Genomic DNA, 26481 nt, shown 5'->3' on the forward strand with positions numbered 1-26481 from the left:
ATAATCCTGCTTCATGTTTTACTGAAGACAAAGTTTGATGTACTCACCACACCATCTTTCTACAGAATAGCATGCACAAAGCTCATAAGTAAGGAAAAGTGTGCCTTTTGACATATTGTGTTGGAGGTTGTAAACAGAAAACGTGATCATATTCATGAAATTTTATCAGTTAAATCCTGTTGTACATGAAAGTAAGAGTCCCCTCTCGTGGAGACACACAGCTTTCTATTAACAGAGATCCCTAAATGAAGAATGTTTGCAACACAATAATGTGAGTAACTCTGGGAAAGTATTTATCCTGTTCTTTGTTATGCAGTATGTTGTTTTGAATTATTCACTGTTGACATTATATGATTCATACATAATTGCCAATACCATATGACTTTATTAGTTACTTTATGTAATTTATATATTCTTTCAGGCAACTTATATTTTCAGTACCTGAAATAATTGCCTCTCCTGTACTTGGTTCACAAGGCTGGATTTATGTTATTACAACCAAAGGAAATAAAGCAGCAGGCAGACTTGATATTCACCTACAGAAGTTTGGATTAATTGTAAGCTAAAGCTCTTTTCTATTAATCATTCATGTTGCTCATACTTGACACCATAGCACTGACAAAATTGTCTAACTTACATTGTGTAGTCTGTTATTTATTTAAATGGGCACTGTATTATTGGCAGCTTTTGTCAGCTGCCCCTGTTTTAGTGTTCTACTTTGATCTTATGTTCCCTCAATTGGACATGGATTTTATTGCTGCAATATGTATGACCTCCAATCTTCATTGTTATATATGTATTTAAAAGTATTTGTTAAATCTGATCAGTACATCAGAATTTTTGGCATTATAGAAGAGCTGAACCACTACTTAATTTACAAGTACATATGCATTTTGTTATTACACCCTACTCATGTGTTACATGGAATCTAAAAGTCAGATTTCCCAGTTAAGAAAATCCACCAAAGGTTCTGAGTTTTTTAACTCTTCAGCGATGAATTTTTGATAATTTCAGTTCACACAATTATTTTATACGTATCTCATATATTAGGAAGTCAGTAAAAATATACTTTTGGTATCAATGTAGCAATTTTAATCTTCAACTGTGAAAATAAGAAATGGCCACATTCGTGTACGTAGTGCCAATCAGGTAAAATGAACGTAACCTTGGTACAAGACATAAAGAAACCAAGAAAGGTTATAAATAAAGGTTAAATTCAGCCAACAAGAAATTATTCACGTTAGTTACTGTGGAAAAACTCCATACATTCTTGGCAAACTGTTTCTTGTTTCATAGTTTATTTATTTATTGAGTCCTTTGATCATATGTAGTACAATGTACAGGATGATATTGGACTTATTACTAAGTTCAAAATGATACATATTTAAATAATCATTTTTCAACATGCTACCAATTTCAATAGTTTGTATCCCTCCACCTAGGATGATTGTAATATACCTTTTTTGCAGGGTATTGGGCTATTACATCCAGCCTTATATCTGCAGAACATTCAGGGCATTGGTTTTTCTTCTTTTGAGCATGGTTGGGGTGCTTGATGGACTGCCACACTTCCTTTGCAGACTTCCAAGCTCTTTAATTGTAACAACAGATTGCCACAGTTCCTGTCGACATTTTTGACCGTGAGATTTAAATTCTTTTATTGGAACCTCATTCTGAAATCATTCTTCCCTGGTACTAACTAATCAGTCACTATTGGAGTAAGTACAGAGGAATACGTGTATCACAAGCAACAAATTTGTTAATTGGCTATCCAGATTTAACATAGCCTTTTACAGTTGTCCAATTACGTGCTTACTATTTGAAGTCTTTTATTAATAACTCTCACTTCTTGTGTGTCTCACATCATCTCAGAGAAGCTCTTCATTCTTGGGAAGCACAGTACCATGGAACTTACTGCAGGAGGGACACCGTGGCACAGTGCATGGGGCACCAGACTCCAAGATATGTACTTGCAGTGATGTAAACTGGTTGAATGGCAGTTGCCACAAGATCTCGCTGGAGCATGTTGATCGTAAAAGAATTCACAAACCAAATGGAGAAAAGTGTTAAAGGCATAAGTAATTCATTCTAACAAATCCTACATATCACTGAGCATAATTGCTCAATTATTTAAAATGTTTAGGGAACAGGCATTCTACCTATCCATCCCAAAACCATGAAATTATTCTGTATCCATACATCTGCCACTCCAATAACTGAGTAATCATGTCAGTGTTCATAATACTTCCAGTTTCTTAAACTACTTATTACAACAGAACCATCTGTTATTTCTTACTGTACACTGATTCATAATAATCCATTATACATTTTGGAAATGCTACATGCACAGTTTACAAATCATTCCTAAACTAAATTCTCTATTTTACATAGTCAGCAAGTCTCATTGTGTGTGTGTGTGTGTGTGTGTGTGTGTGTGTGTGTGTGTGTGTGTCACGTGCTTTTCATCAATCCAGTTATCAGATTCTTTCCATCATCATTTAGTAATGATGAGTGCTGTTAACCTTCTTGTTCTCTTAAGTTGCATCTACTTAACATGAGTTGTGATATCCTTATAATTATATGGTCCCTTGTACTTTTGAAGGGCAAAACGTAGCTTCTAACTGACATATTACCCACTATTACAACTAAAAACTTCCCTACAGAGCTGCTCTGAGTACGGAAGCTACTTGGTTGTTACTACCTTTTACTCTAAAACTGTTACTTACTCTGTCTAGTACAGTTTGCTATACATGCAAATACAACATATTGTCGCATTAGTTTAAATAAATGTAGATACGGAACATCTAGTGGGTCACCATTATCGAATAATAGTACTCTAGGTCTAGTCACTTCACAAGTTACCAAGTGCTGCACACATTATCAGAATTCCTGTAATTGTTTTAAACAAAGTAACCCTAATTAATCCATTTAATATGTCTGTGATAACATGAATTCCCACTTTCTGGGCAGTTTCACGTCCAAATCTTAAGATATTTATTTTATTTACAGTTACTTTCCTCTAGAAGGCTCTGAAAACTCATTATGGACATTTTTAACTTCTTGAAAGGAGCAGAAATACTTTGCCCCATAATCATAAACTTATAATAATTGTAGTGCTTTAGATTTCCATTATTTGCCACATTGTTTCACTTCAGAAGTTAGGACTACACTCAGGAACTTGGTAACCTAATAGCAAACCTGGCTCTCGTAGAGGATGGCTGGAGTGACACTATTAATCTTACAGTCTGTCTGAACCACAAGATCCAGGATTGCCCCCAAAAATACCCTTCTTGCCTTCCATTCATAACGGGAAGAGAAGACATTTACTGTGAGGGGAGTGCTTTGCCCTCCTCACTTGATTAACAGTCATACTCATCCCTGAACTTGCTGTACAGGCCATACTGAGTTGGCACTCCCACAGTTCACCTAACATGATATATTTCTTCGACTAATACCCTGAACATTATCATCTAGTTCCCCTATTAAGGGGAGGTTTACATCTTTGACCGGAAAGAAGCATGTTCTTTGAGATTTTTTTCTCGGGATGTGTTACAGATATCAATGTCAAATTTGCTCAAAATGTTTATTGCTATTTCCTCTACAAAATTGAATTTTTTTTGACCAGAAATGATGAAGAGCAAATCCGGAAGTGCTGTTGGAACGAAACAAAATTTTGATGTAGACCTCCACACACAGTATGTCACAGGTCAGCCGGCTCGTCTGAAATCAAAATTTAGTTGACATTAGCGAAGTATATAAGATTCTTTAGGAGTTTTACCTCGTTTAAGTTATTTGGACCATAGGAAACAAAATGGCGGCCATTTGAAAAAAATAGGGTTTTTTCACCATTTAATAAAAGTGGTACAACTCCTAGAAAATTTAGTTAGCTTCACCAGAAACAAAGAATCTTGCCAATCAGTTCAGTCAATTTGAAGTTACCATACCGTGTGTTAAAGCCATTTCGAGAAAAACGCATTTGAAGTTTTGACTACATATAAATGCAATATTATGCAACTTACGTTCAATCTCCTATTCCGGGTCCGTAAACTAGTCCTTCCTCTTCCTCATAGAGGGTGTTTTGCTCAATCTGGGCCATCCTGCACTGCTCCAGAGCCACTTGTATGGCCAGTGACAAGCGGTTTTCGGTCGCTTGAATCCGGTGGTCGTCCAAATGCTTGGCGAACTGAGTCAAATAGAGTCCCAGGATGATGTCCATCATTGTTATGGTCTTCAGAATTGCTGAATACCCTTTGTTGAAGCTGCTCACTGCCAGGAAACTCGCAATCTCCACAGTCTTTGCACCAGATTGCAAATGCTTGGGGGCTAACTTCCAAACACATGCGTTCAAACTTTCATCTGAATTTTGTGTATTTCCTCCCAAATACTGGTACAATAACTCGTCCTCCGAAAGAAAAAAACTGTTGCGTAAAAAAGGCCAATTTCAGGCAGGTGCATCACTAATCTTCTTTTCAAAAATTCTGGTGTTAAGGTTCCTGCATTGCTCATCTTGTGCAAATTACCAAAATTGTGGAACCAAATGCCCCCCCGCAAAACTTGAAATATTCAAGTCACTCACTTAGTTGTCCTTTTTACAGTGAGTTAATTTTAGTTTCATCAGAAATGATGGCCATGAAAAGTTATTGCAATTATACAAAGTTTGTACATTTAGCCATAGGGCTATGTGGTAATAGATAAATTTAGCAGGAAGTATAACTTCAAAATTAAAGAGCCATTTCTCCACTTTTCAGTAACAATATTTTCATTAATGCTACCTTGATGAGTTTAAAAGACATTATTAATTAAAGATTTCACCTGGTCCAAACATACAGTGCTAATTAAAGCCATCCCGATGTAAATTATGGTATCTGTTGCAATGCTTTTGTTTGCCAGATTTTTCTGACTCACAGTTGGCACCAATATTAGTGAGCAATAGTCTCTAATTAAAATTCGTAAATTTTCTGTAACTAAACTTTAACATACAAGATAGATCCCAGGATTTCCAACATAAATTAGTACTGTGTATTTTAATAAAAGCTTCTCATGAGAAATAATATACAAACAAAACATAATGACAAAATCAATAGTCGATAAAAGATGAACTTTCCAACCTTTAGAATTTGTAAACTTATAAATTAACAAAGTTCAGTAATACCCTGGAGCGAGTCTTTAGAAGGTCATAGCTTGCATCACTTCAGTCAGTATGCTTTTGTTCTACAGTCAGTCTGGCCTCATCCTGCTCTCAGTCTCACATCATTTTGGTCATTCTGCTATTAGTCTTTCTCTAGCATAACTTCAGCTAGCTGCTCCACATTTTAGCCCAGCTTGGGGAACCATTTGTGTTGCCTCTCCATTCATTCAGGCGGAGAGACCATGTTTTATAGTTATGAACAGTAGATATCATGTGCATGTTACCATTCAATTAAGTAATATTTGTGGCTGTAGTAACAGCTCTGTGACTTTTCTACTTAATTGCATGTGAAACAAAGTGTGATCACTTCATCTGTACTGTGCGCAATTCTAATTTTTTACAAGATGAGAACTATTAAGCTCCACTTATGTCTGTCCTAACTAACTGATTTTTACTAACTGACTGTGTGTAAACATTTGTAGAGTCTGTAAGTAGGATGTTAAGGATGTGATTAAAGATTGATGAACATCCAATTTTGAATTTAAAAAGACACTTCTCACTATTCATTTTAAGGATAGAGTCTACATCATCATTTTTAGGTTGTGAACCAGCAAGATGTTCAGCTTCTGAAGGCTTCTGTCACAACAGGTAGATTTAGTTACGTGACAACTTTCTCAAAGTCTCTTACAGATCTGCCATCTTGTAATGTTTATTCACACAATAGTTATATTACGAAAAGGATAGTTGCTACTCACCATATAGTAGAGATGCTGAGTCGCAGATGGGCACAACACAAAGACTATCACAAAATGAGCTTTCGGCCAGTGAGGCCTTTGTCAGAAATGGACATCACACACTCACACACACTCATGACCACCGTCTCAGGTAGCTGAAGCCAGTTTACGATTATTAGCGCATGATGGGAGAGGCAACCGGTCAAGGGTAAGGAGGAGGCTGGGGCGGGCATTGGGAGGGATAGTAGGGTAGAGGTGGGGGACAGTGAAGTGCTGCTGGGGAGCACACAGGACAAGGTGGAGAGAGGATAGGGCAGCTATATGCGGTTGGGGGGGGGGGGGGGGGTTAGAAGAAAAGGAGAGAAGTACAAAGACTGTTTGTGTCAGCGGAATAAGAGCTGTGTAGTGCTGTAATGGGAACAGGGAAGGGGCTGGATGGGTCAGGACAATGAATAACGAAGGTTGAGGTCAGTAGGTTTACAGGAACATAGGATATATTGCAGGGAATGTTCCCACCTGCGCAGTTCAGAAAAGTTGGTATTGGTGGGAAGGATCCACATGGCACAGGCTGTGAAGCAGTCATTGAAATGAAAAACGTTGTGTTTGACGACATGCTCAGCAACAGGGTGATCCAGTAGTTTCTTGCCACAGTTTGTTGGTGGCCATTCTTGTATTCTTGTAGACAGACACCTTGTTGGTTGTCATGTCCTTGTAGAATGCAGCACAGATGTTGCACCTTAACTTGTAGATCACATGACTGCTTTCACAGGTAGCCTGCCTTTGATAGAAAATGTGATGTTTGTGACTGGAATGGAGTAGGTGGTGGTGGAAGGGTGTATGGGACAGGTCTTGCATAGAGGTTTATTAAAGGGATATGAGCCATGAGGCAAGGGGATGGGAGCAGGAGTTGTATAGGGATGGACAAGAATATTGTGTATTTTCGGTGGGTGATGGAATACCACTGTGGAAAGGATGTAGGTAGGACATTTCTTATTTCAGGGCACGACAAGAGGTAGTTGAAACCCTGGTGGAGAAAGTAATTCAGTTGCTCCAGTCCTGTGTGGTACCGAGTCACAAGGGGAAATGCTCCTCTATGGCTGGACAGTGAGACTTCTTGAGGTGGTGGGTGACAGGAAAGGTAAGTCCAGGGAGATCTGTTTTTGTACAAGATTGGAAGGGTAGTTATGGTCTGTAAAGGCCTCAGTGAGACCCTCGGTATATTTCAAGATGGAGTGCTCATCACTGCAAATGTGATGTCCATGGGTGGCTAGGCTGTGTGGAAGGGATTTCTTGGTATGGAATGAGTGGCTGCCGTTGAAGTGGAGGTATAGCTGGTAGTAGGTTTGACATGGACAGAAGTACTAATGTAGCCATCTTTGAGATGGAGGTCAACATCGAGGAAGGTGGCTTGTTGGTTGAGTAGGACCAGGTACCAGGTAAAGTGAAAGGGGGAGAAGGTGTTAAGGCTCTGGAGCAACATGAATAGAGTGTCCTAACCCTCAATCCAGTTCAGAGATGTCATCGATGAATCTGAACAGGTGAGAGGCTCGGGATTTGTAATATAAAGTGGCAAAAATTATTTTGTATGGTGAAGTTTGGGATGTGTATCATTACTTAACACAAGAAAAGCAGAATACCACATCATATTATGGATATCCTCCACCAAATAAACAATACGTATTTTGTGTAATCCAGGGTGCTGCTTCTTAATGCTGGCGTAGGTTCATCTTGATGTTACTGCATTGCCACTCAGGAATCATGCAATGGTAGAAATAAGCTCCAGGAATTCGTGTTCACAAAGAGTTTTATTTCGCACGCTAGATGTTCGTCAGTGAACTACATGCGTAAAATTGACTTAACACTGTCTCATGACTAACTTAGACTGACCTAAGACTGATCTCAAACTGCACTGAATTATGGTGGCATACAAATCGCCTCTATTTATATGATTTTAAACTATTACTGACACTGTTACATATTAAATTTGCATATTTAACAATTAAAACTTTTACATACATCTTCCCAAATTGCATAGAAATTTACGTGAATTAAAGACTGGAAAGAATCTGTTTCTATTAACACTATAAATTACATGTTTTATCAGCGCCACAATACATTTTGTTAATTTGGATATATCATTTTACTTATATAAAAGATAATCACCCTATCATTTTCAGATGATCAGAGGGATTAGTTTTATTGAATGAAAGGCCTAGATTCAACCAGTTAAATGTTGTGTGAGTAAAATTTTACATTTACTTGTAGTCATAATTCCAGTTACATTTAACTCTCTCTTTCCAAGCACTAATCCTGACTGGCGGGGTCTGCTGTTATGGTTAACCAGAACTGACGTGTTAATTTTTAGGGGTGGCCAGATGCCCTTCCTGTCGCCACCCCGTAACAACAACTTCCCCCCCGACCGACGCAAAATGTGTGTACCCCAACTGTCTGCATCTAGTGTAATCCATGGAATAGTGTGAATGTGTTTCAAATGTCTTCAAGTCTTGTAACTGAGGTGGAACGTGGGGACCACACAGTATTCACCTAGCAGGGTGTGGAAAACTGCCTAAAAATCACATCCAGGCTCACTGATACTCCGGCCCTTGACGTTAGTACACCAGGCAGATTCGAACCGGGGACAGTGTGCCTACCCAAGTCCAGGAAACAGTGTGTTAGTGCTCTCCACTACCATGGTGGGTAATTCCAGTTCCATTCATTAACACAAATTTTAAACATGAGTATGCTTAATTATAACTGCAAAATTATCATGCCATATTTCTATTAGGGATACAATTTGTTTGAACACATAAAAATAGCTGTCTTTCAATGACTACGAATATCAGAAATTTTATTGTTATTTACTCCATAATTACAATAGCAATATTATTGTTACCATGTTCCTGAAGTTTGTATAATGTACAAATTGTGATGGTACATCAACTTTTAATCCAATGTCTTTCCTTCATTCTCCATATTGGTGAGACCCAATTTAAACAATGTCAAAACAGCAGCTTAAATTAGTGCAAATTGCTAATTTGCTGCAAAAGAAAATCTTCAGTGTTTTCGAATTCAAATATCCAGAAAAGACAAAATGTTAGCAGCCATTTAAATCAGTGTAAATTACTGATTTTACACATATACCGTTTTTGGGAGAGTGGGGATGAGACTGGAAAAGGATACAGGATCCCAAAAAGGGTTGTGGTATTACAAACCCTCCAAAGAGATTTGGCTATCGCAGAGAGACAAAGCTCTTCTAAATCTCTGACTAAAATGAAGGGAATGACTAGTGAAACAGATAAACTATTTGACAGTTAGTGTGTGTGAAAATACATGTTATATGTAAAGTTTAGTCAGTCAACTATACAAGGTGAAACACAAGAAAAATAAAATTGAATAAAATTTCAGTTTTATTCTCTTGGCGCCCTTTTGATGCGCTCCATTGAATGTTCTATGAGATTTCTTATTACTATGTTCAGTTGTTTATATATTATTTCTCAGAATAATCCCTTTGTCATCACAACTGCTGTGTCTCTCATCTTTATGAGTTTATTAACTGCAGTAAACTGTATATCAGTATTAAGTGCTGCATTTTGCCACACTCCACTACACATCACTTCCTCAGTTCATTTAAAATTTGTATCAGCACAAGATCACCATTGATTTACTCATATATACATACATCCCACAATTGTTAATTACTCTAATCATAGTGTAACTTCCCATTCAGAAGTATGGTGAACTCTACAATGTAAAAAGTTATTCTGTGTGTAACATACAGATGACAAAGCAAAATCCAAGTTATGAAACTTCCTGGCAGATTAAAACTGTGTGCCCGACCGAGACTCGAACTCGGAACCTTTGCCTTTCGCGGGCAAGTGCTCTACCAACTGAGCTACCGAAGCACGACTCACGTCCGGTACCCACAGCTTTACTTCTGCCAGTATCCGTCTCCTACCTTCTGCAAGGTTCGCAGAAGAGCTTCTGTAAAGTTTGGAAGGTAGGAGACGGATACTGGCAGAAGTAAAGCTGTGGGTACCGGACGTGAGTCGTGCTTCGGTAGCTCAGTTGGTAGAGCACTTGCCCGCGAAAGGCAAAGGTTCCGAGTTCGAGTCTCGTTCGGGCACACAGTTTTAATCTGCCAGGAAGTTTCATATCAGCGCACACTCCGCTGCAGAGTGAAAATCTCATTCTGGAAAATCCAAGTTGATAACATAAAACCTAACCTAATATACCAGACAAATTTTATATTTGTTTCCATGAATGACAAATCAGATTTAAGAGTTATACTACATCAAATCATAGGAGAACAGTAATTTAAAGTAAATACCACGCTGTTAAGTGAGTCCTAGGTAGTGTATAGAACTGTACAGAGTTCATAGGAGATGTGATTGCAGCAAGTGACTGTAAGGCCACGAAACAAGTTCTATTTGAAGAAAACCATTTACATCCTAACATACAATCAAATACAAGAGTTAACCTACAATGCACTTATAATGATACCTAAAACTATACAGGAAGTCCAAAATCATGACATCACAACTGAAAACCCATGCGGGTTCAGGGGTTAGAATAGGCCCGCGGTATTCCTGCCTGTCGTAAGAGGTGACTAAAAGGAGTCTCAAACTTTTCAGCCTTATAAGATGGTCCCCTGTTGGGTTTGACCTCCATCTCTCAAAATTTTCCGAAGAGCGACCTGATTGGGGAAGGGCGCCTTACTTGGTGCATTGTGTCCATCTTGCGATCAGACCTTTCGCCAGCTTATACACCGTTGAATTGCAGTCCTGTCCACTCTCCATCTCTTGGGCATGACTCTGTTTCTGCGTGCAGATTACACCTTGCATTGTGCAGTGCCTCTTTGTGCACCGACGGCGACCATGGACCACATGTTACCTAACATCCAGCACGGTAGCCAGTCTGTTGTGGTGGGGCCGCCATGTACCCTGTTGGTTGTAGCCCCCTGACTACACAGGGATTGCTCTACTGATGCCTGTGCCATTAACTCCCCACGTATGCCAAGGAGTAGATGCCTATCCTCCTGGGGTATCGGGACTCCCGGCAACGGCCATCCTGCCAGCTGGCTCTTGCCGTGGCTGGGTGGTGCCCGTGGGGAGGGCCCTTGGTCAAAGTAGGTGGCATCAGGGCTGATGACCCGCAATGAAGTGTGGTACATCGTCTCTCACTGTTGGCCAGCTGCCAGCAGTCTCTAAGTGTTCTCGGGCTCAGTTTAACACTCAGAAGTACGATCCGAAAACGTTCCCCTCCCTGGCCACACCATGGGAGGAACGTAAGTCTCAGGATGGCAGTAGCAGTTATTCGCCCCGCTGCTTAGTTTGTACGAGGGCTGATGGGGAGTCTTTTCTCTCCACAAAGCCTCAGTTCTTCGTTGAGCATTTAGAGGACAAGTTTGGGGAGGTGGAGGGCTTGTCAAAAATGCGCTCTGGGTCAGTCCTGATACAAACGGCATCCTCTGCCCAGTCACGACAGTTACTCGCTTGTGACAAGTTGGGGGATGTTGCCGTTACGATCACACCCCATAAGAGTTTAAATATGGTCCAGGGAGTTATTTACCATAGGGATCTTCTTTTGCAGTCTGATGAAGAGCTGCATGCCAATTTAGAGCGCCGAGGTGTACATTTCGTCTGGCGCGTTCATCGGGGTCCGAAGGAAAATCAGATTGCTACCGGTGCCTTCATCTTGGCCTTCGAAGGGGATACATTACTGGAAAAGGTCAAGGTGATGGTCTACCGATGTGACATTAAGCCCTATATCCCTCCCCCGATGCGGTGCTTTAAGTGCTGGAAGTTTGGCCATATGTCTTCTCACTGCACTTCCAGCCTCACATATCGAGATTGCGGATGCCCATCACATCCTAATACTCCATGTGTCCCGCCTCCCATCTGTGTCAAGTGCGGGGAGCACCATTCACCTTGCTCGCCAGACTGCCGAATTTTCCAGAAAGAGGGTAAAATCATGGAATACAAGACCCTGGACTGACTAACCTATACTGAGGCCAAAAGGAAATACGACCGACTCCATCCTGTGAGAATGACATCTTCCTACGCTGCTGCTACAACACCTGTGCTAGCCCCGTCTGTTTCTCCAATTGTGGCCGGATCGACGAGTAGTACAATTTCTCCTGCCCCCTCGCCAGTGGGGGGCTCTACCCACCGGGTTGCTCCTGCGCCACCTACCTCAGGAGCAACACCATCCCACTCATCAGGGACATCCATCCCCACTTCTAAGCCGGAGAAGTGTCCAACTTCTTCGGCTTCTCACTCTCGAAAGGGGTCCCTTGGGTCCCTCCCTTCCCATGTTTCCACCAGCGAGAAGGCTGACGACCGAGCAATCAGCTGGTCATAGAGCTTCACGATCCTACTCCGTCCCGGAGACTGAATCGGTGAAGCCCTCCCAGCCGGTGCGACCCAAGGAACAGCGTGAGAAACCCAAGAAGAGCTCTCAGCCCAAGGAACTCGCGATGGCAGCCATCCCACCGCAACCTTCCAGCTCTGCGTCTGAGGATGTGGTGGAGATTCTGGCGTCCGCTGAGGACCTCGATCTTGCCGGTCCATCAGACGCCATGGAAAGCACTATCACAGGTGCTAAATCGGAGGCAGCAGGTGACCCAGCGGCGTAATCTCCCTTCCCAGTTCCGTCACGCCTTTCTCAGCCATGGACAACACCATCCTCCAGTGGAAATGCAGCGGTTTCTTCCACCATCTAGCTGAGCTCCGCCAACTTATCAGCCTTCACCCTTTCCTCTGCATTGCTCTGCAGGAGACTTGGTTTCCGGCAATGCGAACCCCCGCCCTCCGTGGCTACTGGGGTTATTATAAGAACCGGGCAGCTTATGAAAGGGTGTCTGGTGGCGTCTGCATATGTGTCCTGAACTCTCTTCACAGCGAGTCTGTACCTCTCCAAACACCTTTAGAGGCTGTCGCTGTTCGCGTATGGACGCCACAGGCTGTTACCATCTGCAGTCCTTACCTTCCACCAGATGGTGATGTCGCGCTGCATGTCCTGGCTGCTCTGATAGCCCAATTGCCGCCACCTTTCTTGTTACTGGGCGACTTTAACGCCCATAACCATCTGTGGGGTGGGTCAGTGGCAACAGGTCGAGGCGCCATCGTTGAGCATTTATTGGCGCAGCTCGATCTCTCGATATTAAATGATGGTGCCGTCACACACTTCAGTGTGGTGCATGGCACATACTCTGCCATTGACCTTTTGATCTGTAGCCCTAGCCTCTTACCGTCTGTCCAATGGAGAGTGCATGACTACCTTTGTGGTAGTGACCATTTCCGATCTTTCTGTCACTGCCACAGCGTCGGTCTTCTGGGCGCCCTAGCAGATGGGCTCTGAATAAGGCTGACTGGGACTTGTTCTTGTCCACTGCCGCTATTGAGCCTCTCTCTAACGATGACATTGACGCAGTTGTTCAATTGGTCACCACCGGCATCGCGGCATCGTTACTGCCGCCGAATCTGCCATTCCCCGTTCTTCTGGGTCCCCTCGGCGGCGGACTGTGCCTTGGTGGTCGCCTGAGATCGCTGAAGTGATTAAAGCTCGCCGGCGGGCGCTCCAGCATTACAAGCGACATCTCTCAATCGAACACCTTATCGCCTTCAAACGGCTGCGTGCGCGAGCCTGCCGCATATCCGCCAACGCAAGCAGGAATGCTGGGAGCGGTATGTGTCCACCATTGGCCTCCATGTCACTCCATCGCAGGTCTGGGCCAAGATTCGCCGCCTCTATGGCTATCGGACCCCTGTCAGCGTCCCTGCACTCTCACTGAATGGAGCAGTTTGTACTGACTCCGACGTCATTGCAAACCGCTTGGCAGAGCACTTTGCTCTGAATTCCGCTTCTGCCAACTACCCCTTGGGCTTCCGCTCCATTAAAGAGCGGATAGAAAGTGGCAGTCTTTCTTTTTGCACCCACCATCCTGAATTGTACAATGTTCCATTCAGTGAGTGGGAATTCCGCAGTGCCCTCGCCGCTTGTCCTGATACCACTCCTGGCCCAGATAGCATCCACTCTCAGATGCTGAAACACCTTTCAGTGGACTGCCAGCGACGCTTCCTCGACCTTCACAACCGCATTTGGGTCGAGGGTGAGTTTCTGTCGCAATGGCGGGAAAGTCTTGTTGTCCCCATTCTGAAACCGGGGAAGAACCTTTTGGAGGTGGACAGCTACCGTCCCATTAGCCTCACCAACGTTCTTTGCAAGTTGCTTGAACGGATGGTGAGCCAGCGCTTGAATTGGGTACTGGAGTCTCAGGGCCTTCTGCCTCCATCTCAGGGTGGGTTCCGTAAAGGCCGCTCCGCCACCGACAATCTGGTGAGCCTGGAGTCAGCCATCCGTACTGCCTTTGCCCGCCGTCAGCATCTGGTCGCTGTCTTTTCCGACATGCGGAAGGCGTATGATACGACATGGCGTCATCACATCCTTTCTACGCTTCATGGATGGGGCCTTCTGGGCCCTCTGCCGATCTGCATCCGCAATTTTCTGTCGTATCGTACCTTCCGCGTGCACGTCGCGGCCTCATATAGTTCCTCCCAAGTCCAGGAGAACGGTGTGCCACAGGGTTCTGTTCTAGGTGTCTGTCTGTTTTTAATAGCCATTAACGAGCTCGCTGCGGCCGTGGGAAATTCTGTCTCCGCTTCCCTGTATGCTGACGACTTCTGCCTTTACTAAAGCTCTATTGGCATTGCAGCTGCTGAACGTCAGCTACAGGGCGCAATCCGCAAGGCGCAGTCTTGGGCTGTAGCGCATGGTTTTCAGTTTTCGACAGCCAAGACCTGCGTTATGCATTTCTGCCGGCGACGCACTGTTCACCCGGAGCCACGGCTTTATCTTGACGGCGAGCTTCTTACAGTGGTGGAGTTACATAGGTTTCTGGGGGGTGGTTTTTGATGCCTGGTTGACTTGGCTGCCTCATATTCGGCAGCTTAAACAGGCGTGTTGGCAGCATCTAAATGCTCTGCGATGCCTGAGTCACACCAGGTGGGGCGCCGACCGATCTACTCTCCTACGGCTTTACCAGGCATTAATCCAGTCCCGTCTGGACTATGGGAGTCTGGCTTATGGCTCAGCATCCCCATCTGCGTTGCGGCTGCTGGACCCAATCCTCCACAGTGGGATACGCCTTGCCACTGGTGCCTTCTGGACCAGCCCTGTGGACAGCATACTTGTGGAGGCAGGTGTCCCTCCACTGCGGTTACGACGCCAACAATTACTGGCTTCTTATTCTGCCCATGTTTTTAGCTTGCCCGGGCATCCAAATTATCGTGTCCTGTTCCCGCAGTCAGTCGTCCGTCTGCCAGAACGTCGGCCCCGGTCAGGTTGTCTGATCGCCGTACGTGTCAAACAGCTTCTCTATGGGCTTGGGTATTTCCCTGTACCACCTCCTTTCCGGGCCCCTCTGCGTACACCCCCATGGTGTGTGCCTCGCCCTTGCCTTTGGCTCGACTTGGCACAGGCCTGAAGGATTCAGTCCCTCCGGAGGCCTTCCGACGCCGCTTTTATTCCATCCTGGCCACGTATCAGGGCTCTAGCGTTGTCTGTACCGACGGTGAATTTGTGAATTGTTGTGTTGTGAATTGTGTTTTATTCATCTCATGACGTACATTTGCAATCCATTTGGTTTGCGTACAGGAGACATGTCAAAAATGGTCATGGTTGCTGGTCATGTCGATTATGCACTAACTCTAGGGGACCATTCTGAACAACGTTCGTTGCCGGCTTCCTGCAGTGTTTACACTGCTGAGCTAGTCGCCATCTTTCGTGCCCTAGAGTATATCTGCTGCTGCTCAGGTGAGTCCTTCGTTATCTGTAGCAATTCCCTGAGCGGTTTACGAGCTCTCGACCAGTGTTTCCCTCGTTCTCGTCTGGTGATGGCTATCCAGGAGTCCCTGCATACTCTTGCCCGTTGCGGCAGATCTGTGGTCTTTGTTTGACCCCGGGCCATTTTGGGATACTCGGAAATGAAACTGTTGACCGCCTGGTGAAAGAGGCCACTAGTGCACAATCTCTGGAGATTGGCCTCCCAGCGACTGTCTTGCGGGCACTATTACGCCGCAAAGTTTTCGATTTATGGGACACTGATTGGCGCAACGTGCCCGTGCCAAACAAACTCCGTCGTATCAAGGAGACGACTACTGTGTGGCGGTCATCCATGCGAGCCAACCGCAGGGACTCAGTCGTCCTTTGTCGACTCCGCATTGGCCACACCCGACTCACGCACAGTTATTTACTGTGTCGTAAGGATCCTGCCTCTTTGTCGTTGTGGGGCGTCCTTGACGGTGGTCCATATGCTGTTGGAGTGCGCTCTTTTAACTGTGCTCAGGCAGACTTTTGCGCTGCCTGATACGCTCTCTGCGCTTTTATCTGACGACTCTTCCATAGCGGACATAGTGCTGCGTTTTATTCGGGCAGGGGAATTTTATCGCTTAATGTAAGTGTGTGAGTTTTTGTGTTGATTCTGGCCTATGGCCTACGATTTGTCTGATTTTTTTTTTTCCATGTGTTTCTCGGTGGTTGGCTTTTCCCTTTTTGTTTGTATGGTTGGCCAACCACCGTCACACTCTGTGTGATTTTAGTTCGTCTTTTCTGGTCTTTGTCTATGTTTTTCTTGTTCTGTGTCATCTGTCTTATCGTCTGTTGATCGTTTTTATTCTCTGTGGGTGTTTTTAGTATTTGGAAAAAGGGACCGATGACCGTAGCAGTCTGGTCCCTTTAACCCCCACAAACCAACCAAGCATCACAACTGAAAAACAGATCAGATGGTATAGTAAGCAAAATTACATGAAGCTAGAATTTGGCATGAAACATCTCAAACCAAATTGAAAATGTTCAAGGCCTACGTTTGTGAAGATCAGACCGATCTGAAAAATCCAAACCGTCGGGTACTAACCAGTACGAAAGTTCATAATCAATTAGTTCAAATCTGAAAATCCAATAAGGAATAAGTATGCAGATATATGAATCAATATGACGTGGAACTTCAAGTTCCAGACAAAATGTTCAAGGCCTATGTTTGCGATGCACGGACCAACCTGAATGTTATGACTTTCCATTCCAGGAAATAAAGACTAAAGTGGTTTATGCAGGGTATAGATACAGAAGATTATTAAATGGGGTTCACTTGGCATAAACTGGACTGCACGATGAGGTTTTGCTCACAATAAATGTCTAGCAGACAATAGACAAGGATTACAACTCATGCCAAATGTGGGAAAATCTTCTAGATAAACAAAATTATTCTTGTTCATACTGTAATAAAACAGGGCGAAAATGATTTTTTAGATTATGTTCAGTCACTAATTATTTCATACCACAATTTAATATGAATGGTTGTTTGCAGATAAATACATATGTTGGCACTTAAATGACTCAATAAGAAAAACAATGTAAGTATTCAATAGCATCCAGAACAAGCAGTTGAAGAAACACAATGGCAATATCCATATATATATCACTGATATCTTGACATTGATATGAAATGGTTCAACAAGGGTGATGTCAAAGGTTCTGTGGCAGACTCCAACATGGATGTTAAATTAAGAGAGAAAACTGAATATATATATATATATATATATATATATAACACACACACAGAATTACGAGCTTTCGCAACTGGCAGTTGCTTCGTCAGGAAAGAGGGAAGGAGAGGGAAAAATGAAAGGATGTGGGTTTTAAGGGAGAGGGTAAGGAGTCATTCCAATCCCGGGAGCGGAAAGACTTCCCTTAGGGGAAAAAAAAGGACAGGTGTACACTCGCACACACACACATATATCCATCCGCACGTACACAGACACAAGCAGACATATTAATATGTCTTCCTATTTTATTTATATATATGTGCGGATGGATATGTGTGTGTGTGCGAGTGTACACCTGTCCTTTTTTCCCCTAAGGGAAGTCTTTCCGCTCCCAGAATTGGAATGACTCCTTACCCTCTCCCTTAAAACCCACATCCTTTCATTTTTCCCTCTCCTTCCCTCTTTCCTGACGAAGCAACTGCCAGTTGCGAAAGCTCGTAATTCTGTGTGTGTGTTTGTGTGTTTTGTTCACGTGCCTGTCTGCCAGCGCTTTCCCGCTTTGTAAGTCTTGGAATCTTTGTTTTTAATATATTTTTCCCATGGGGAAGTTTCTTCCTATTTTATTTATATATATGTGCGGATGGATATGTGTGTGTGCGAGTGTACACCTGTCCTTTTTTTCCCCTAAGGGAAGTCTTTCTGCTCCCGGGATTGGAATGACTCCTTACCCTCTCCCTTAAAACCCACATCCTTTCGTCTTTCCCTCTCCTTCCTGAAGAAGCAACCATCGGTTGCGAAAGTTAGTAACTCTGTGTGTGTGTCTATATATAACAAAGATTCCAAGACGTACCAAGCGGGAAAGCGCCGGTAGATAGGCACAATGAATAAAACACACACACAAAATTTCTAGCTTTCGCAACCGATGGTTGCTTCTTCAGGAAAGAGGGAAGCAGAGGGAAAGACGAAAGGATGTGGGTTTTAAGGGTGAGGGTAAGGAGTCATTCCAATCCCGGAAGCGGAAAGACTTACCTTTCAGACATGTGGAAGTTTTTCTTTCTATTTTACTTACATCATATATATATATATATATATATATATATATATATATATATATATATATATATATATATATATATATATATATATATATATATATATAAGTTTATACTTAAAAAATTCTATGTAACAGAAACATGTTGGTCAGATGGTCACGTGCAAAAAATATAAATGATTAAGAAGAGCATCAATATACCACATGATAATGTTGTGCATCAAAGCACCAAAGAACATATATGATGAATGCTCGCAACCAATATAGAAAACATGACACCAAAACATATACAGATCAAATATAAGTAAAAGCATAATGCAGATCAGAGTAATGCACTTGACATACTGAAACACAGTTTGAATCATGTTAATCAAAAGCTTTCAAAGTCCACACCAGATCTACGGCAGAGCAGTGGGAGTCATTACAGTCAAAATAAAGTAAATATAAGTAAATCACTGAAATCTATAGAATCTATGTCATGTATAAACTTAAAATAGCAGGCCAAGTGTATGCAATGTAATTTATGTCAATTGTCATTGAAAGTCTCCATAATAATCTTTCTGAACATTCAATCATATATGTACAAGGTATTTCAGATTTGCATGTCATTGAATAATTGTAAAATCATAAAGATGTGGAATAATACCAAATGTTATAAAAGTGACCAAGATTATACAATAGTTCCTACTGAGCAAATAGAGTGTTAAGAAGACAAAAGTATGTGTATTATCCAGTTAGCTATACGTCTCTTCAAAATTCATATTGTTGACAGTTCCTGTCAGTATAGATGAGACAAGATGCTATTTTCAAATCAGCAAAAGCACTTCATATTCCCATTATTGATTTAAACATGTGACAAGAAAGTAAGTGTTAATGGTGCAAATAAGGAATGAAGTACCGAAATATAAAGATGTTGAAGCAGTTACTACACTAGCTGGGGCCCTTATGCTTGCCAGACACATGTAAAATATGCTTAAAGTTCCCATTGTTAATAAATTCCTTCGATGTATTAAATGTGAACTGACTTCCATTATCTGACAGTAAAGCATGTGGTTTGCCAACATTGCTAAAATAGTCATTAGTAAAACACTGCATAATTTTCTTACTTGTAGGTTTTTTGAAAGGGTACATCTTTACCAATTTTGAAAACAAGTCAACAGTAACAAACATAGATGTGTAGCCTTCTTTAGTACATGGAAGTTGACCAAATAAGTCAATTCCCTGACTTACCTGGTGGAACTATGCTCTGCATGAAACCTTTATGCTTCTGCTTGGTAACCTTTACTCTCTGACATCGATCACAAGAACTCAAACACTTCCTGACCCTCCTGGAGATATTATCAAAGTACACATTTTCCTGTATCTTTCAGATACACTTTATGGATCCACAATGGCCATAACTCTTATGTATATAGTTAATCGAACTGTCAATATATTGTCTAGGCCAACAAACATTCCACTTATCCACATCAGTGCTACTTGTTCTAAATAAAATTCCTTTAAATACTTGGTAATACTGTTTTACCTTATTGCATCCTTTCTTATCTAAGTAGATTCATGACTAGTTTCCATGTCTCATCCTGATTTTGATTACGTCTCAGTTGTCTATAGATTCTCGCAATTTCTTTCTCTTCTTTAATCCCTTGAATGTACATGATCCTAAAATTCCTATTGTCTTCAATATTCTCACTATACAGGTTACTTCCTACTCGTAATCTAGACAGAGCATCAGCAACTACATTCTGATCACCTCTAATGTACTGGACTGAATAGTCAAATTGGTGTAAGAAAACTTCGCACCTGGTAATCCTTATGTGATATAGTTTGCAATTCTGAATGTAGCACAAAGCTTTGTGGTCTGTACATGGAATGACTTTGTGTCCAACTAAATATTTTGAAATTTTTGAAACCCCTAAACAAGGGCTAAAAGTTCCTTCTTGGTGACTGTGTAATTTTTTTCATGCTTTTGTAAACTTCTACTGGAAAAACTAATAGCACAGTGCATGATCTCTCACTCAACTTCCTTCTGTTGAAATAAACAAACTCCTAAACCATACTCAGACTCGTCTGTCATCATACAAAATGATACAGTTAAGTCTAGTGTATTTAAGATTTCGCTAGTGACAAGTTGTCTTTTAATTTCATCAAAAGCTGCTTGACATTTGTCAGTCCATTCCCAAATATTGTTCTTTTTCAGAAGCTCAAGAAGACATGGGGCATTTAAAGCTTGTGTCCTTACATATTTCCTATATAAATTACGTAAACCATAAAATGACCTAAGTTCCTTCTTGATCTCGGCTTGGGGAAATCTTCAATGGCCAACAGTTGGTCTTTATCAGGCAAAATTCCTCCCTTATTGATAGTGTGCCGAATAAATTTCACCTCTTTTACTCCAAATTTACATTTTTTTCCAATTTTAATGTCATACCCCACTGCCTAAATTTTATTGCAATTGCTTTCAGAATTTCCATATGTTCATCCCAAGTTTTACTGACTACCAAAATGTCATCCACATAAATGATTAATTTTGAAAGTAACTCACTTCCCAAAACAAAATCCAAAGCCCTGATAAACTCAGCAACAGATAAGTTTAATACAAAAGGAACTACACAGTATTAAAAAATTTTCCCATTATACAAAAATGCAGTATAGGACAATATTATAGAAATGTAATAGAACGTAGATGAAGACGAAATACGAGATATGATACTATGTGAAGAGTTTGACAGAGCACTGAAAGACATAAGTTGAAACAAGGCCCTGGGAGTAGACAACATTCCATTAGAACTACTGACAGCCTTGGGAGAGCCAGGCCTAACAAAACTCTACCATCTGGTGAGCAAGATGTATGAGACAAGCGAAATACCCTTGGACTTCAAAAAGAATATAATAATTCCAATCCCAAAGCAAGCAGGTGTTGACAGATGTGAAAATTACCAAACTATTAGTTTAATAAGCCACTGCTGCAAAATACTAACACGAATTCTTTACAAACGAATGGAAAAACTGATGGAAGCCGACCTCAGGGAAGATCAGTTTGGATTTTGTAGAAATTTTGGAACACATGAGGCAATACTGACCCTACAATTTATCTTAGAAAGTAGATTAAGGAAAGGCAAACCTACATTTCTAGCATTTGTAGACTTAGAGAAAGCTTTTGACAATGTTGACTGGAATACTCTCTTTCAAATTCTAAAAGTGGCAGGGGTAAAATACAGGGAGTAAAAGGCTATTTGCAATGTATACAGAAACCAGATGGCAGTTACACGAGTCGAGGGGCACGAAAGTGAAACAGTGGTTGGGAATAGTGTGAGACAGGGTTGTAGCTTATCCCCGATGTTATTCAATCTGTATCATGAGCAAGCAGAAAAGGAAACAAAAGAAAAATTTGGAGTAGGATTTAAAATCAATGGAGAGGAAATAAAAACTTTGAGGTTTGCCAGTGACATTGTAGCTCTGTCAGAGACAGCAAAGAACCTGGTAGAGCAGTGAACGGAATGGACATGCCTTGCAAGGAGGATATAAGATGAACGTCAACAATAGCAAAACAAGGATAATGGGATACAGTCACATTAAATCAGGTGATGCTGAGGGAGTCAGATTAGGAAATGAGACACTTAAAGTAGTAGATGAGTTTTTACGGATCAAAATAACTGATGATGGACGAAGTAGAGAGGATAAACAATGTAGAATGGCAATGGCTAGGAAAGCGTTTCTGAAGAAGAGAAATTTGCTAACATCAAGTATATATTTAAGTGTCAGAAAGTTTTTTTATGAAAGCATTTGTTTGGAGTGTAGCCATGTATGGAAGTGAAACGTGGACAATAAATAGTTTAGACAAGAGGTGAATAGAAGCTTTCGAAATGCGGTGCTACAGAAGAATGCTGAAGATTAGATGGGTGGATCAGTTAACTAATGAGGAGGTATTGAATAGAATTGGAGAGAAGAGAAATTTGTGGCACAACTTGACTAGAAGAGGGGATCGGTTGGTAGGGCATATTCTGAGGCATTAAGGGATCACCAATTTAGCATTGGAGGGCAGTGTGGAGGGTAAAAATTTTAGAGGAAGACCAAGAGATGAATACACTAAACAGATTCAGAAGGATGTAGGTTGCACTAGGTACTGGGAGATGAAGAATGTTGCACAAGATAGAGTAGCATGGAGAGCTGCATCAAACCAGTCTCTGGACTGAGAACCACAACCTCAACGACAACCAGTGGCTCCTTTTATTTTAACACCAGTGATTGGAAATTCAATATACTGTTCAGTGTTCTTTAATCTATCTCTTAAGTTACCAGACACACCACTTGTGGGGCTACCATTGTCCAATTGACAAATTCCCTTCCAGTTGCCTACATATATTTCAATATAGGGACTACCAAGTATTTCATGCTTATTACTTCCATCCTCTTCTGCCAATAAATCATTTTCAATATCCATACAATTTAAATAAGCATTTACTTAAACCTTATTTCCTAACTTAGATTGTAAAGTACTTAAAGGTAGCTTACAACTAGAGTGTGTGTGCTTAATACTATCACAGTAATCACCTTTTCCTACAGACTCCTCATTCTCTTCCAGTACTTTCAGTATCTTATTACTAATTATCTTATCTTGATCCTCCCTATTGCAACAACATGTAATATCTCACTGACCTCATTGGGTATCAACTGATTTTTATGTGCCTGTTTTTATGACTCCAAATCATCATATTGTATCAATCCATTACTTGTATCATTGTCTAGTGCTTCCACATAAACCATACCATATAATTCATCATAAAATACAACATCAGTGTCTGCATCAATAGTCTCAAAATACTGATTTGCAACATCATCTGCACCTACATGAACCTCAGCTTTAACTACACACGTTCCCACATCACAGTCATCAAAAGTACCAGATCTTGTGTCAGCGGGAACATAAACATAATTCAACTTATGTGTATGATCCTTGCTTTCTTCCACATCTTTTTCAGACAACACTGAAAATTCATCATCACAAAATAAGCTGACTAAACCATACTCATCAGCATCATCATAAATGTTACTATTACTAAACATACAACACTCACCAAATAAGTTAGTCAAATCATCTGTACTAATTTATTTTCTACTTTACTAGTATCTTCACCCATTTCCGTCAACATGAAGTCCCAGAATTCTTTATCATAATCAACTCAGTTTATCTAGTAATTCTTGTGTCTATTTGGTGTCTGACCTGAGCTTTGCCTTCCTCTGCTACCTCTAGCCTGATTTCTGTAACTGTTCTTCACTTCGAACTGACAGGCTCACAGTGAGGTGCTTACCTATTTTCCTGATTATTACGAGGGCTATCCACAAAGTACATTATGTTTTGGAATTAAAAATAAAGTATTGGAATTTTTTTATTATATACAGATGAAAGCCACACTTAAATACTACTTTTCTACATAGTTGCCATTTAAATTAAGGCACTTATCGTAGTGATGGACGAGCTTGGAAATTCCTTCATCATAAAATTCGGCCACCTGCACCTTCAACCACGTGGCGACTGTCTTTTGGGACAGAAAAGGTGTGATTTTTGTGGATTTCCTGGAAAGAGGCACTACAATAAACTCTCAAAGGTATTGCCAAACTCTGCACAACCTCAGAAGAGCAATACAAAACAAGTGCAGGGGAAAGTTGGGCTCAAAGATCTTGCTGATTCACGACAACGCCCGGGCCCACACGGCAAATGCCACTCGTGAAGTTCTCGAATCTTTTAAGTGGGAGTTGTTTCCTCATCCGCCGTACAGTCCTGACCTGCCACCGAGCGACTTCCACATATTCCCAGCAATGAAGAAGTGGTTGGCTATGCAGCATTTTGATGGCGATGCACAGCTTCAAGAAGAGGTAACCACGTGGTTGAAGACGCAGGCGGCCGAATTTTACGAAGAAGGAATTTCCAAGCTCGTCCATTGCTACGATAAGTGCCTTAATTTAAATGACAACTATGTAGAAAAGTAGTTTTTAAGTGTGGCTTTCATCTGTATACAATAAAAAAATTCCAATACTTTATTTATTTTTGATTCCAAAACATAATGTACTTTGTGGATAGCCCTTGTATTTTCATAAGATCTGTTACCATTTCTCCTTTGATTACCTCTGCCCTGATCATTCCTATTATTATTATTACTCTGGTTGTGATAGTTGTTACCAAAATTATTACTACTTCTGTTACCATCATATCTGTTATTATTGTTCCTGTTGGTATTCTGGTGGTGTTTTGGTGACACCCCCTGCCCCCCCCCCCCCCCCCCCAATTCTGAAAATTGTTCTCCCAAGCACAATCTAATTTGTCTACATATTTCAAAAATTCCTCAATAGTGTCGTCTGGTCTGTACACAAGACTCCATTGAACATGGCAGGTAAATGCGGCTTCAGTGCGTCAGTTTGGATTAATTCGTCAAGTGGCTTATCTAAGTATGCTAATGTCCTAACCTGCTTTTCACAAAATTCTTGAATTCTCATTTCCCCCTTGCAAAATCTATTTCAATTCAAAAATTTTGATTTTATTTGTGTCTGCTTAGTTTCTGACCAAAATTTGTTTAAAAAAAGTAATTTTTCTAACTCTGCAAATGTCATTTCTGGGTTAACATGTTGGTTAGCCCAGGATAATGCTTTGCCATCTAAATATCATTTAGCAAATTACACTTTCATATGTTCTGGCATGACCGGTCCAAAGCTGTCCTTGCACTGGTACAAATAATCAGAGTGTAGTTTAAAATCACCCAGAAAAATTTTCATATTAACATTATTGCAATTGTTTTGAAACATGTTATTACCACAGTATATACTATTAAACATATTAGTCTCTAGATTTCCAACTTTAGAGTTGACTCTTTGAAGATTATTTGATACTTCATTCGCTTTGCTGAAATTTACTGAATAAATTTGTTCTGAAACAAGTATATAATTTAATTTTAGTTTCTTGTCAAAGAAATTATTTTCAGTTTCAATATAAGTTTGTATGTTATGCAACTCTGATTTTTGTCTGTAAAGTTTGTCAGTGACAATGTTTTCTGTTCTTTTTACTCATTCGTCAATTATGTCAACACATCTGTCTAACTAGTTGTAATTCAGTAACAGCAAATTTCTTCGAACAATCCACTTCATATTCTACATTGTCTACTCTTTCATTTACACTGCTTATTTGTCTATTTGCCTTATTAACATCTTCCCTAATTGCTTCTAGTTTCTGGTCCATTTTTACGAGAATATTGTCTATTTTTCTACAATTATTTTTGGTGTCCTCTATTTTTTTATTTTGCTCCACAGTTTACTATCTACACTCATGCTCATAAATTAAGGATAATTGCAGAATGTGGTGCCACACACCGTGGCACTACACAAAACTGGTGCTAATAGCATAGGCACACACGACACAGATCTGTAAGTCCACGGTATTCGTCATAAGTTGAGAAAACCGTCCCAAAACACATGTACTACAAAATGCCATTGTTCCCTGCGCATGTACCCAAACATCAGTATGGGATATGATCACCATGCACATATACACAGGCTGCACAATGGATTGGCATACTCTGGATCAGGTGGTCGATCAGCTGTTAGGGTATAGCCTTCCATTCTTGCATCAGTGCCTGTCGGAGCTCCTGAAGTGTCATAGGGGTTTGAAGACGTGCAGTGATACGTTGACTGAGAGCACCCCAGATGTGCTCGATGGGGTTTAGGTCTGGAGAACAGGCAGGTCTATCCATTTGCCTGATATCTAACAACCGAGTTAGAAAACTGCTGCGGAAGCAAAGGGAACTTCACAGCAAACATAAACATAGCCAAAGCCTTGCAGACAAACAAAAATTACGCGAGAGGCTTTCAATGAATTCGAAAGTAAAGTTCTATAAACTGACTTGGCAGAAAATCCTAAGAAATTTTGGTCCTATGTCAAAGCGGTAGGTGAATCAAAACAAAATGTCCAGACACTCTGTGACCAAAATGGTACTGAAACAGAGGATGACAGACTAAAGGCCGAAATACTAAATGTCTTCT

At 41.1% G+C, this 26481-nt stretch overlaps 1 protein-coding gene across 2 annotated transcripts in view; it reads left to right on the forward strand.

Moving 5' to 3' along the window:
• LOC126336892 (uncharacterized protein C18orf63-like) overlaps positions 1-26481 on the forward strand; it is a 186826-nt gene that overhangs the window by 8598 nt on the left and 151747 nt on the right. The window contains exons 1-2 of one of the 2 annotated variants that reach the window (XM_050001006.1): positions 66-271; positions 422-557. In XM_050001006.1, coding sequence (XP_049856963.1) covers positions 246-271; positions 422-557 — 162 coding nt within the window. In that variant the 5' untranslated portion in view covers positions 66-245. Of the gene's footprint in view, positions 1-65; positions 272-421; positions 558-26481 lie in introns of those variants that run through there. The other variant, XM_050001005.1, reaches the window with a different exon arrangement.

Source organism: Schistocerca gregaria, chromosome 2, assembly GCF_023897955.1.
Source record: "Schistocerca gregaria isolate iqSchGreg1 chromosome 2, iqSchGreg1.2, whole genome shotgun sequence".
Taxonomy (NCBI): Eukaryota; Metazoa; Arthropoda; class Insecta; order Orthoptera; family Acrididae; genus Schistocerca; species Schistocerca gregaria.